Source organism: Schistocerca gregaria, chromosome 7 (assembly GCF_023897955.1).
Source record: "Schistocerca gregaria isolate iqSchGreg1 chromosome 7, iqSchGreg1.2, whole genome shotgun sequence".
NCBI lineage: Eukaryota > Metazoa > Arthropoda > Insecta > Orthoptera > Acrididae > Schistocerca > Schistocerca gregaria.
Genome location: NC_064926.1, coordinates 245,952,710 through 245,965,885, shown reverse-complemented (window position 1 = coordinate 245,965,885; position 13,176 = coordinate 245,952,710). Strand labels below are relative to the sequence as shown.

Sequence of the window (13,176 nt, the reverse complement as noted above, 5' to 3'; positions counted from 1 at the left end):
AAAATGGCACTAGTAAGGGTATGACTTTCGAGCTGGCCACACACATGTACTTCATCGAGACAGATAAGGAGATCTTCCTGACCTTGGGACTACCTTATCATCACGCAGACGGTTCATAGAGATACCTGCATTGTATGGACGTCCATTATCCTGTATGCCTGAAAGGTAAAGCATGAGGATGCAGGATGTCTGTGACATTCCGTTGTGCCGTCAGAGTTTCAGTAATCACTAACAGCTGTCACTTATGGACATACCCAATAGCTTCCTACAAAATGATATCAGGAGTAACAACATTGCCTCCATTTGCTACCGAACCTGTCGACATTGAGTATGCGAGGTAAAGCGTAATTGTGGTTAATATCTGAAACAGTGGGCTGCCGTTCTTCCGCAGTCCAGGCTTTCCAATCACGAGACAAATCCAAATGCAGCCGCTTGTGTTGCTCATGTTATTGGCAGCCTACGAATGGAACGCTAGTTCCCTAGTCCGGCACTTGAATAGTTTCCAACCAATAGTGAAAGATGACGTTTAATGACGCAAGGAATGAAGAACTGGTTCACCGATGGTATGCGCTGGTACCAAACGTTTAGTATATGGTTGGTGCCAAATAAGGTCATCCTTACTTGTGGTGGCCATATGTAGTGGACTAGAACATTGATACTGAAATTAAGGATAATGATGACACATAGTGAAACAACGCTCTGGTGGGCGGTTTGCGGGTTTAAATTACATCGGGTTACGACTATGCGGTGCATTTGACCTGCGGTTGTCGCACGGTGGCGCAGGCAGTAGTCCACATACGCAGGGGTGTTTTGGTGCATGCCAGAGTACGGTGCAGCGAGTAAGGGTGCAGATGTTTTCAGACGTTCTGATGGTTATGGTGTGTTTAAAATGGCTCAAAGAATACATATTGATGCCGTTATGAGGGGTAGAATACTAGGGCGACTGGAGGCTGGTAAAACTCAGCAGATCGTAGCACGAACCCTCCGTGTGCCACAAAGTGTGATCTCATGATTATGGCAACGATTCCAGCAGAAAGGAAAAGTGTCCAGGCACTAGAGTACGAGACGTCCACAGTGTAAAACACCATAATAAGACTGATATCTCACCATTAGTGCACGCAGACGGCCACGGAGTACCGCAGGTAGCCTTGCTCGAGACCTTACCGCCGGCCAATGTGCCCGAGCGGTTGTAGGCGCTTCAGTCTGGAACTGGGCGACCGCTACGGTCGCAGGTTCGAATCCTGCCTCCGGCATGGATGTGTGTGATGTCCTCAGGTTCATTAGGTTTATGTAGTTATAAGTTCTAGGGGACTGATGACCTCAGATGTTAAGTCCCATAGTGCTCAGAGCCATTTTTGGGAAATTACCGCAGTCACTGGAACAGTTGTCTCCAGACACACAGTCTACATATGACTGAACAGAGATGGTGTATTCGCCTGGAGAACTGCAAGATGCAAATCACGTGTGGGATGCTCTCGGTCGACGTATCGCTGCATCCCGTCATTTTGAGAGGAGATATCTCTCGAACAAAGACTTTCCAAGTAGTTAGTAGTAGTTTGAGGACAGTGAAAGTGTAAGCTGTTTGTGTGGTGAAGATCCAGCACTGGTAAAATTAGCCTCGTACGACTGCTGAATGATGTTACTATTTTATAAAAAGTGCTGCCAAATTGTGCGTTATGGAAGAAGAGGTTTTCTCTGATCTTTTGCGGAGTAAGAAGTCAGTTGTATTGTGGATCGTGGGGCTCTGCAGGCTGCAAGAGACATACTGCTGGCTACTCATACAACTGAGGTCCTGTATCATTCATAGCCACAAGCAGTAAGCTTCCACTTCACGTTTCTGCAGAGTTTGTTAAAGAGGCTTGGACATAGCCCGTTATAACGTGAAATGCCACGTTTTATTTCGTCTGTGCTGCGGCATGTTACAGTCGTATTTTGTCTGTGCTACAGCCTGAAGTAGAATTAGAGCAGGGAAGCCATATTATCAAAACGTGTAAAAGCCATGATACAACTGGAACTGCAATTTGAGTAATAATATACTGGTTATTTATGTAGCAAATTGTTATCTTGTGTGTTTACTTATGTATTTAAAAATCAGTATCCTTATAGCTTCATTGTTTTAAACCTGATGTTTTTGTAATGATAAAATCTGGTAGTTTTTTGAATACAAAATCGCTCGCGCACCTATACTGAGATTTCATATATCAATCATGAACCTCGCAATTTTAGTAATGGATACTACGTGTCGCTGTTACTGTTGAGAAGAAGATATCATAACGTAAATTCAATCTTTTACTTCTTTACCTTCAGAAACTCGGTGGCGTGTATACTTTTAAATCGAAACCAAAGATGTGTGACGAAATCTGAGCTTGTGTTAGCTACTGTCGGGTGTAGATAGTTTTTCATACCTTGTCTGAAATATATCTTGTAATATTAACGTTAAATATTCTACCACCAGGGAGATAAGTACCTTCACTGCTTTGTCAGGTTTCTCATTAAAAGTTTATTATGTTAATTTTTGATGAAAAGCGCCTTCTTACTTAAAGTAATTACGTACGTGTAAATATAGGTATCCAACATTAGTATTAGGCATTCTTGCGAATTTGAGTGCCTCATGGTGAACCAATATCCAATAAGATCTTCACCTCAGACATAGTTAACTTAAAAATTACTATGTTTCCTCTACAACAATTTACTTTTAACACCTGTTTACTATCATTTAACATAACTTGTGTGGTAGATTACAGATTATCACAGACGAAAGAGATTGATCAGCCATCATTTAGGTGAGCATCTATTGCAAGCGACTGTCTCCCATAATTTACGAGTCCGATTGCCACACATGTTTAGTAAGGTTATTGATAAATCCTAATTGCGAGAAAATAAATTGAACCGAACGGAGACATCGCACATTGTAAGATGTTGTCACAAACCTGCAGATAATGAGCTAGCCTTTCCCTCATCCCTGTAAATGGGCACTGGTCTGGGTGTAAGAGTTCGACTCAATGTCGAGTCATTTGCACATAAGGCCATTGCAGAGATATGGAAGTGTCCTGGCCGAAATCAGCACATTACTGAAGCAGTATAAACGGGAGCAGCAAAAGGTCAACGAAAATGCTTACATTCTTGTCCTGTTTCTAATAAGCTGGAATAATTACATGTAAATAATTTCATGGAGTGGAGAATTTGGAGGAATCTGTGACAGCCTGCATGGGGTTGAAGGAGCAACTAATGAGTCCTCTGGAACCGAGTTTCTGTTTTGAAGTAATGGTCAAATGGTTCAAATGGCTCTGAGCACTATAGGACTTAACTTCTAAGGTCGCACGGTTCCAGACGGTAGCGCCTAGAGCCGCTCAGCTACCCCGACCGGCAAGTGAGGGTCATTTCGCAGATATTTATCATCCCTCATCAACTAAATTGCTTTTCCAATAGACAAAGCGTGGAATACATTCGAAAGCGTTTGTCCTTACATGGAAAATTACTTTTCCAATAGAGAGAGCTAGCTAATGATTCGAATGTGTTTCTCCATACATGGATGTCGAATCCTGTTTAGCTACTTCCATGTTTTTCTTAATTAGTGTTGTGGATTTGTTCGATAAAAAGATTCCTTACAGGACAACGTGAAGCCTTTAGGTAGCTGCAAATGGCGTTGAATGAAAGTGAGGATTCTGGCAGTGTCGTCGTGTTTCACAGCTACTGTGGGACCATGAGAGCCAACTGCTACAGGTTAGATACACTGCGTCCGCATCTCGTGGTCGTGCGATAGCGTTCTCGCTTCACACGCCCGGGTTCCCGGGTTCGATTCCCGGCGGGGTCAGGGATTTTCTCTGCCTCGTGATGGCTGGATGTTGTGTGATGTCCTTAGGCTAGTTAGGTTTAAGTAGTTCTAAGTTCTAGGGGACTGATGACCATAGATGTTAAGTCCCATAGTGTTCAGAGCCATTTGAACCATTTTTTCGATACACTGCAGCTCAACGCTAATGCACTCGGGCACAATAACTACACCATTTATACAAGCAATTCCTGCCCATATTTACCCAAAAACCAAATAATATTACAAATTTATGTGGACATGACACACATCATATCAAACAATAGCACTAAGATCAGTACGAAACAAATTACAATTTTTTGTCTTGATTACCTTTAGCCAAATCTGTCACATTTGTTTAATGTCTGTTGTAACTAGTTGAATGCGATGCGTTCGACGGTCGTGAACAGTGTGCGGGAATCTTTCCTCAAATTATTTAGAAACCAATAGGAGCTTTAGTTGATGCTCTAGTTCAATTTTCAGTTGCACTACATTCAGCTAACGTCCTCCCCAACACCACTTTTTACAGGGCTTCGCATAAGATTCTCCAGTCTCTGAACTGAACCGTCGAGATTAGTGTTATTAAAGAATCAATCTGGGATCAATATTCTGTATGAATGCACAGGTATGGTTTCGAAAGGAGAGCCAGTATTAGAACGAAAAATGACACGATATTGTGGAACTGGTATTCATAAGATGAACACCGAAGATTTTCCAGACTACCAAGACTGGACTGGTCTGCTTGCGGCGCCACACTTGCGCCCCAAGTTTGCTGCGGGTGGGTTGGCTTTCGCTGCCCGCTGGCAAAGCAAGGCCTTCTGCGGCTCTGCCAGCGGTTGCTCGGTCAGCCGTATTCCCCACCGCCACTCGGCACTTGGCCGAACTTCCCTCATGTTGCCAACAGTTATCGCGCCGTCCTGCGGCCGCTCAGAGATTGCGCGATGTTAGTTCCAGGACAGTTCCCAGATTTATGGGGCCCTAAATTTGTGCAAACACTTTAGGTAGGGGTTTCCACGAATTCCAGAGCAGCTTGACTGACGTGTGCTGTGCTATCAAGGCGAAAAACTGATAGTTGAGAACCAGTCGTGAATGACCGCAACAAGCAACACACAAACGTCTAAAACAGACATTCCTACAACTACGTTTTGTCAGAAACAATATTACATTCACATAATTCAGTAGGAACCATATTTTCCTAAAATCTGAAATTCAGTCTTCCGATCAGAGTAGCACATTCCATCTATCGTCCTAGCGTGCTACTGCGATCACATCACTCATTTTCCGCACACTCTTAATAATTTCTGCAGAAACACTGTTATACATTAACTTAATAAAAAAGTATTTTCGAAATAATTCTTTTGCATTATATCAATACGCCGTTTCATCCAGAGAGCCTGGAAAATAGTAACATGACGTCAGTCTTGCTTAGAGTAATATTATTTTTCAGGCGCTATTTTTAAATTCTGTAGTAAATTTTGGACAAAAACTGTAGAAATCAGCTACTTTGGAAGTTTAGCCTTGTTGAATTCCTCTGGGCGAGATGGTATATTGGATAAATTTTATGAATGTTTGCTGCATATTCATGGTCTCCTTCTAAAATATAGCGCATCTCTGGATCATCAAGGCCGCTCGTTACATCAGAACTGTCCACAGGAAGCCATGCAGTGTCTGAGAGTGGTAGGTAGTGCACCATTCCCCTGCTACAGAGACTATTAACATCGAGGTATTTAATACGAGAGCCATAATTTTCGTTATAATCAACAATGAATCATTTATACATCTTCGGCATTGCGCCGGCTGCTGGGGGAGATCTGAATTGTTATATTGTTCTGAAATAACATATACGCCAAAATCGCTTATAAAGTTTTACATTAATTACAGGTCTCGACCGAGTTGTGCTGTCATCAACGGATCTTGTAACACATTAACAGAAGTTGATGAACTTTACATTGTTAATGTTAATGTGAGTTATGTCTGTAATAATTTAACTGTCTTTAATTTGTTCATTTGAACAAAGTATTTTCGAAGGCATTGGCATATAGCAAGGATTCGACTTTCTAAACTAAGTCATAGGGATCTTCTGATACCTTGTATTTAAACAAATTCACACCTTGCCCACCTTTGGCATTCGTACCCTTTAATAGCCGTTTCACCAGTCAGCGGGCTTTTGAATCCTCCATTTGTTTATTCAACATACAGTTACGTACACATACGACAACACACACCTTCATTATTAATCAACTACATTTGTTCACTGTTGACGAAATACTATCTTATTACTTTCAACTCATCAGGTTTTAGGTATGGTATGCATTTCAATAGAGAATGTGCCAGAAACTTGAAGAAATCTACATTGGGCAGGCACATAGACGTGACATCTGTGGAAAGCCAGCACAATCGCCTTTTACAGCGCGAAACTCTGTGCGAGGCTTGAGAGTCAGTGAGTTTCAGGAAGGTATCTACACGTATGTGGAGCCATGCCGACTCCATTGCTGTGGCCCACTTAGATTTCTCGACTGAAGTAGTGCCACGACTTCTCGATTGGATTTAAATTCGGTGGTTTTGTAGCCAGAGGAGTATGGTAAACCGATTCCGGTGAGCTTGTAATTACGCACGTACACTACGGGCTGTGTGTCACATTGCGTTGTCCTGCTGACAGATGCCATCGTATGGAGGAAGAATGATGACTACACAATGTTCCTTGCATTGCGGGGAAGCAAAAGAGCAAGGAGTGCTTTACAGGAAACAGAGTGGCAGCCAGCAGTTTCGAGTCAGGGCAGCAAGGTACTCACGTGTTTCCGTCAGTCTCGAAGGTGCCGGGCGGGCAGGCGGCGTGGCAGCGGCCGCTGTACAGCAGCAGGTGGTGCTCGCATGAGGCGCACCGGTCGGCGCGCTCCACGCACGTCGCGCAATTGCCCGAGCACGGCTCGCACGTGCCCTCCTCCATATCTGCAAATACACCGTCTTCACTCGTAACACAGTAGCTTCCTTTCTAATCACCGGCACGAAAATTCAACAATTGTAGTTCAGAAATGAAGACGATACGATCTCGAGTAGAACAAGAATGTGGGTGAATATCGCTGACTTCCTTCACATAGGAAGCTTTCTAGCAATAACCTAAACAGATTAGGAGCAATCTCAACTTGAACATAAATGATCTGACATGAAATCCGACCGTCGCGAATGCGATCATATTCCAGTGTTTAAGCACTGTAAAACCTCTCCCGGAAGCGGCTGTTGGTGTATAGTTAACAGTTTCTTGGTGGATGCCTGAGTACGTCAATGACTAAGTTACAGACGAAAATCGAGTGCGCATCGAAGTTCTAATGTTGAAAATGAGCATGTGGAATAGAATGTATCATCATTAATGACGTAAATGCATACAGTTGAAAATACGCTATGTTGAAAGCAAAAACAGTTTTAGTAAACAAAGGTTCGGCAACAAGCCTGTTGTGAGATAATTGCGACATTGTGGTTACCAGCCACCAGTGACGTGATTCTGTGTAAACACCACATGCTGGTCCGTAGTGTGGTTTTTGTTTACAATTTCGAGGTGGAGTTATCAAAAGACTGGATAGGACAGCAGGGTACACCGACAAAGGACAACTCACGTCAGCCGTTTGCGGAGCGTCATATGTTTTGTGCGACTGTTGGTGGTAACATGGAACGTTACAGTAATGAGGAGTATGCGGATATGCATTTCATTTCTGGCAGGGTTATTGGCAATGGACGGGAGGCTGCACGTCTGCACCAAGAAGCGTACGCTGCCCGATGGCACCATTACAGTCGAAAGTTAACAAGGCTGCGTCAACGCCTCTGAGAAACTGGGAGCTCTGCACATGCTGCCGGAGTGCATAGCCCTGCACGAATTGTGCTTGAAGTGCTGGAAACTGTCGATTGCTCTCCGGGAATCTCGACAGGGACGTTGCTCGAATCAGGCAACGTAGTGCTTGGAGACTAATGCATCTTTTTTACTGCAAGGTACCCATACTACCTTCAACCAGTTCATTGTCATAGTGAGGCGGACTTTGGCCCTAGACTGCCATCTTGGCAGTGGATGCAACAACGAGCCGTAGGCAATCCTTGGTTTTGTAAGTACGACTCAAAGTTGTGAGTGAAGCGCGCAGCTATTTTTTAATTCTTTTATTATTATTCTGAAAAATCTGGTGCGTCGCAAAGGTAGTAACTAGATCTTAATAGAACTCCTTTATTTTCATAGTGCGTTTCAGTTGAGTCTCGTCGAAAGGCTTCATTGTCACAGCACTGCAGGCATATTGCTTTGTGCATTTCATCTGATGATGAACCATGACAGAAACGGTATATGAAAACGAAGGAGTTCCATTATGATCTAGTGACTACTTCTTACGATCTATAGCTTTTTTAGAATTACTATCAAAAACCCTACGCATGACAACATTTTATTTCCAGAAGAAGCAAAGTGCACTCGTGATAGTGCGTTTGTCGAAATTCTCGCGTTTGAATTCATCTAGGCTCCAACACACAACCTGTGCATGAGTTTTTACCTGAGCGACGTTTCTCATTGAATGTTTCGTTAGGTGCACTAGAGGACCATCTTTTTTAAGGCACCAAACAAACATAATGCACAGAATTACCTTCGGTTTATGGAGCATTATCTCGAAGGATTTCTCGTGGGTATCCTTAGCGGAGCGTGAGAGGATGTGCAACACGGTGATGGAATAGCGACATTTTGCTATGGTGAAACGACATTTAATTCGCAGATACGGCCAAAAAAGGAATTGGGCGAGGAGGACCTCTACTGTACCCTCCAATAACTAATGGACTTCTGTTTGGACCCACCTTAACGGTGTAGTATGGACCACTTCGGCTATCACGGTTGAAGAACTGGAAACGAGACTTATCTAAGCTTGTAAAAAATTTCGAAATGATCTCGCTGTGTTTGAAAGTATTCGAAACTCATTGCGGTGACGGACAGAGGCCTGCATCCAGATGCGAGGACGGCATTTCGGACACCTCCGTTAACTAAGCGTATAGTCGTGCAAGTATTGAAGTGTTCATTCAAAACATCTGTACTTGTGCTGATGCATCTCTAATAACTTTTGTTAGTGATATCAAGTCTTGCTATCTTTTCACGACTGGGGTGACATTTACACAGAAAAAATTCAGTGATAGCTGGTAACAACGTTGTATTGATCTCGTATAAAGACTTTTTCGCCCCTAGTATCGCTAACTTTCAATGGTGTTCGTTTAATCTATAAATTGTGGTAGAACATGTGTAGGCGGCAGCTGTGGGAACCACCCGCACTGTATTTAATATAAACAATGTTTTTTATAGACGTCAGTACGCAAGTAGTGGTTTGTTTGTGATGCTGCTTAGATAAATCAAATAGAAACGTAACTGTACGAAGACTGTGTCTTTATAGTAGCGGGCTGTGCAGTACGCTTCTTCCACTGGACAGAATACAAGGTGATTCGCCTAACGCTACCGCTGCATATATTTCGTAAAGCACATCAAATACTGACGAATCGATTTCACAGACAGAACGTGAGGAGAGGTGCTAGTGTAATTGGTTAATACAAACCATAAACAAATGCACAGAAGTACGTATTTTAACACAAACCTACTTTTTTAAAAATGGAACCCCGTTAGCTTTGTTAGCACATCTGAACATATAAACAAATACGTAAGCAGTGCCGTTTGTTGCATTGAAAATGTTAATTACATCCGTAGATATTGTAACCTTAAGTTGACGCTCGAGTACCACTCCTCCGCTGTTCGATCGTGTGTATCGAAGAGCGACGAATTACGTAGGGATCCAGAGGGAACGGTGATGGACCTTAGGTACAGAAGAGAATGGTACAGCACATTACGTCCACATGCTAAAACCTTTTTATTGGTCTTTTTCACTGACGCTCACGTACATGCACATTCGCAGGCAAGTCCGAGAACTCTTCACCGGCTGTATACGCCGGGAAAGCATACAATCACATTTACTCTTTCTGTCATTTTGCCTTTTTTTTCTTTTCTACTATAGTTTTGGCTCCCTCTTGCGCCCGCGCCCTTGGCGGGAACCTGTCCCTTCTGACCTTCAGTACGGTCCTCAACGGTGAACTGGGCGAGACGCGTGCCGGCGCGGCTACTCACTCTCCAGGTAGCCGTCGGGGCACTGCTGGAGGCAGACGGCGATGTCGGTGAGGCGCAGGTGGGCGGGCGCGCAGGTGAGGCAGCTGTCCTGGCCGGGCCCGGCGCACGTCTCGCAGGACTCGTGGCACGGCCAGCACACGCCGCCCTGGCTGGGGAAGCTGCGCGGTGGGCAGCGGCTCACGCACGAGCTGCAACAGAGCGGCGCACGGCGTGCTGGGCGGGAGGGTGCTGCAAAACTGCTATAGCACAGAGGACTTACCAGTCTACATCCGGAAGGCGGCAACTACTGGCGGTCAATCTGAGCAGAGTATAAAAGAATGTGCAGCAAATGCTAAATGAAGATTTCTTTCGGTCCAGACAGGGATTAAGGTCAGGTTCTCTTTCAAATGAGCAAAAAATAGAGAAAGTTTGGAATTATTTTGTTGAGACAGTGAAAAGACATACAAAGGATCTCTTTGGTAATTGTGACTGATAATATTCTGAACTTCAGTTTGACCCGCAACGGTAGCCGAGAGCGCTAGTGCGCTGCTTCCTGGACTCGGCTAGACGCGCGCCCGGTGGATTAACGACGAGGACCGGTATGCGGGCCAGCCTGGATGTGGTTTTTAGGCGGTTTTACACATCCCGCTAGGTGAATACCGGGCTGGTCCCCACGTTTCACCTCAGTTACACGACTCACAGACATTTGAAAACGTTCGCACTATTTCATAGCTTACACTAGACACAGGCAGCTGGGGTGCACATATTCCGTCCTGGAGGGTTCGGTGTGGTGGCAGGAAGGGCATCCGGCCATCCTCTGCCACTAACATTGCCAAATTCATAATAACAAATCAAATGGCTTTGAGCACTACCGGACTAAAATCTGAGGTCATCAGTCCCCCAGATCTTAGAACTACTTAAACCTAACCAACCAAAGGACATCACAAAAATCCATGCTCAAGGCAGGATTCGAACCTACGACCTTAGCGGTCGCGTGGTTCCCGACTGAAGCACCTAGAACCACTCGGCCACACCGGCTGGCTCATAATAACAAGGCCGACCCTGCGTCCCTGCGGAATAAAGGCCCACAGAAAAGAGAGAAAGAATACTCTGAACTTCAGATCATACTTTCAATACAAAAAAGAAATTTGCGCACGTAATTATGGTTTGATCAAGGGCCTCCAAGTCTGAAATACACAGACTGCGCTCAATGTTTCCCCTCAGGAGATATTAGAAACCAAAAGTGGATCGCATCAAACGATAATACACTAAATGTATGGTATCTTATATCTAACCACAATGAAATGACCTTAAATTTAACGGTATCGTGCTAACTCGAACTTTGAGTTCGATTTTTGGGGGTTGTTTCATACGTTATAGCTTCATAAAATAGTTAATGTTAGCAAATTTAATGTATACAGGTATACGCTCCCAAGAATAGTGTTTACTTTTGAGTTGCCAGAAGTAGAAGTTAAAATGTTGAGCCATTTTTATTTTAGGCTACACGAAGTTTCGAAAAATCGTTTCTCGAGAAACATTTGTTTAATGTTTCATAGAAACTACATATTGTTAGATATTTTTGATGTTGATGAACACAAATCTAAAGTCAGATTTTCAGAACTTAAAATGGCTAATCCAAATTTACGTTTTGACGAATTTTATTCAAAATTTGACCAAAAAAGTGTTTTCGTTAATTACGTTTAGCCTGCCATACTAGTACCGTATATCAACGCCTCCTCTATCTAGAATAGTTCCTGGAGAGCAATACCCTCGGCGAGAAAAGCCGATCCCTGATGAGCTGGATATGCTACGTTCGGGAGCCAGCACACGTTGTTCGTCAGTTTTTTCGGTAAATATGTTCGCATGCATACTGCAATGTAGTTATTTTGTGAAAGCGCGTCACGGCACGACAATTTTTCTGCCTGAGCCAGGCGTCTCCGGCTTAGAGGGTCCCATTGCGGCTGTGACACTGCTTCGAACAATGGGCTGTAGAAGCTTTTGCAATCTACGGATTATAAAGACCTTTCGTCCCAACGTTCTAGACACATATACCTGTCAAGAACATAACAAAAATCGAATTTTCGACCATTTTGAAGGCAAACCTTGCCCTAAGTACAAGACAGGTCATTCTGGCATTGACACTAGTATTTGAAACGGAATTACAGAAAAATTTACCAATTTATGTTGCCTTTATAGGTCATGGAAATTACAGATGTTCTGTGGCAAGAAATGTTCAGACTTGTGACAGAAGCAGGACTGAAACACAGCGACATGCATGTGACGATCAGGTTCCGTAAGAACTAAGTTTCAGTTTATAAGGAACCAGAACCAAAAATAATAACGGCGTGAGACAAGCATGTGCTTATATTCCTCTTATATTCACTTCTTGCAATCACGAAGTTAACTGTTAAGTTCATTAAACAACTCAAATGAGGATCAAATGAATTGAGAGATTAAAGTCGTAATATGTTACCCCTGACAATGGTTGGGTCAAGGGAACGAAACATTATTTTGAGAAAGTCGTCAGTACAACGGAAAGAATTTCCTGTAGCTAGTATGATGTGAGAAGAAACAAGAGAAAGAGTAAACTGATAGTACGCAGTACTGAGGAAGAATGTGGTCCTACAATACGAATAACTAGTGAAGAGAGGTTTGAATTGATTGTCAGATTTGCTTCTTTAGGAAATACGATCACAATGGATGGTATACATTGGAAATTAATTGTGAGCGAATTACATCAAGTTAAAGTGCCATTGAATTTCAGAAAGAACTTATTCATCAGCAACAGCGCAGTCTCGACACAAAGGAATATATTCCCAGTTCGAATACAATATATTTTACGGAGAGGAAAGAGCTTCTGTTCACAAATCAATGTGTATTTAGATAGCATCGCCCGTGTGAAACTCTATATTGCCCATTTCTCACACGGTATGCTGTGAACCATGGACACGGTACTCCATTACAAACTGTTAAGAAGGTACGAACATATGGAATAGGATCCTAGATATATGAGTGGCTTGAAGACTTCATAAATAATGGAGTCCAGCACCTTGTTCTCGACAGCGAGTTTTTATTATAGAAAAGAGTGTCATCAGGAGTGCACCAGAGAAGTGTGAGAGGACCACTCTTGTTATACATACACAAATAAATGATCTGACAAACGGAATGATCAGCAATATTCATGTGTTTACTGAAGATGATGTGGTGAATGGGATGGACTCGTCTTTGGGTGAATGTAGGAGGATGCAAAATTTATGGCAGGTCT

At 43.3% G+C, this 13,176-nt stretch overlaps 1 protein-coding gene across 1 annotated transcript in view; it reads right to left on the bottom strand.

The window, feature by feature from the left end:
- The window catches only part of LOC126281749 (furin-like protease 2), a 710,013-nt gene that overhangs the window by 117,103 nt on the left and 579,734 nt on the right, over window positions 1-13,176 (bottom strand). The window contains 2 exon segments of the mRNA XM_049980936.1: window positions 6,601-6,757; window positions 9,933-10,120. Coding sequence (XP_049836893.1) covers window positions 6,601-6,757; window positions 9,933-10,120 — 345 coding nt within the window.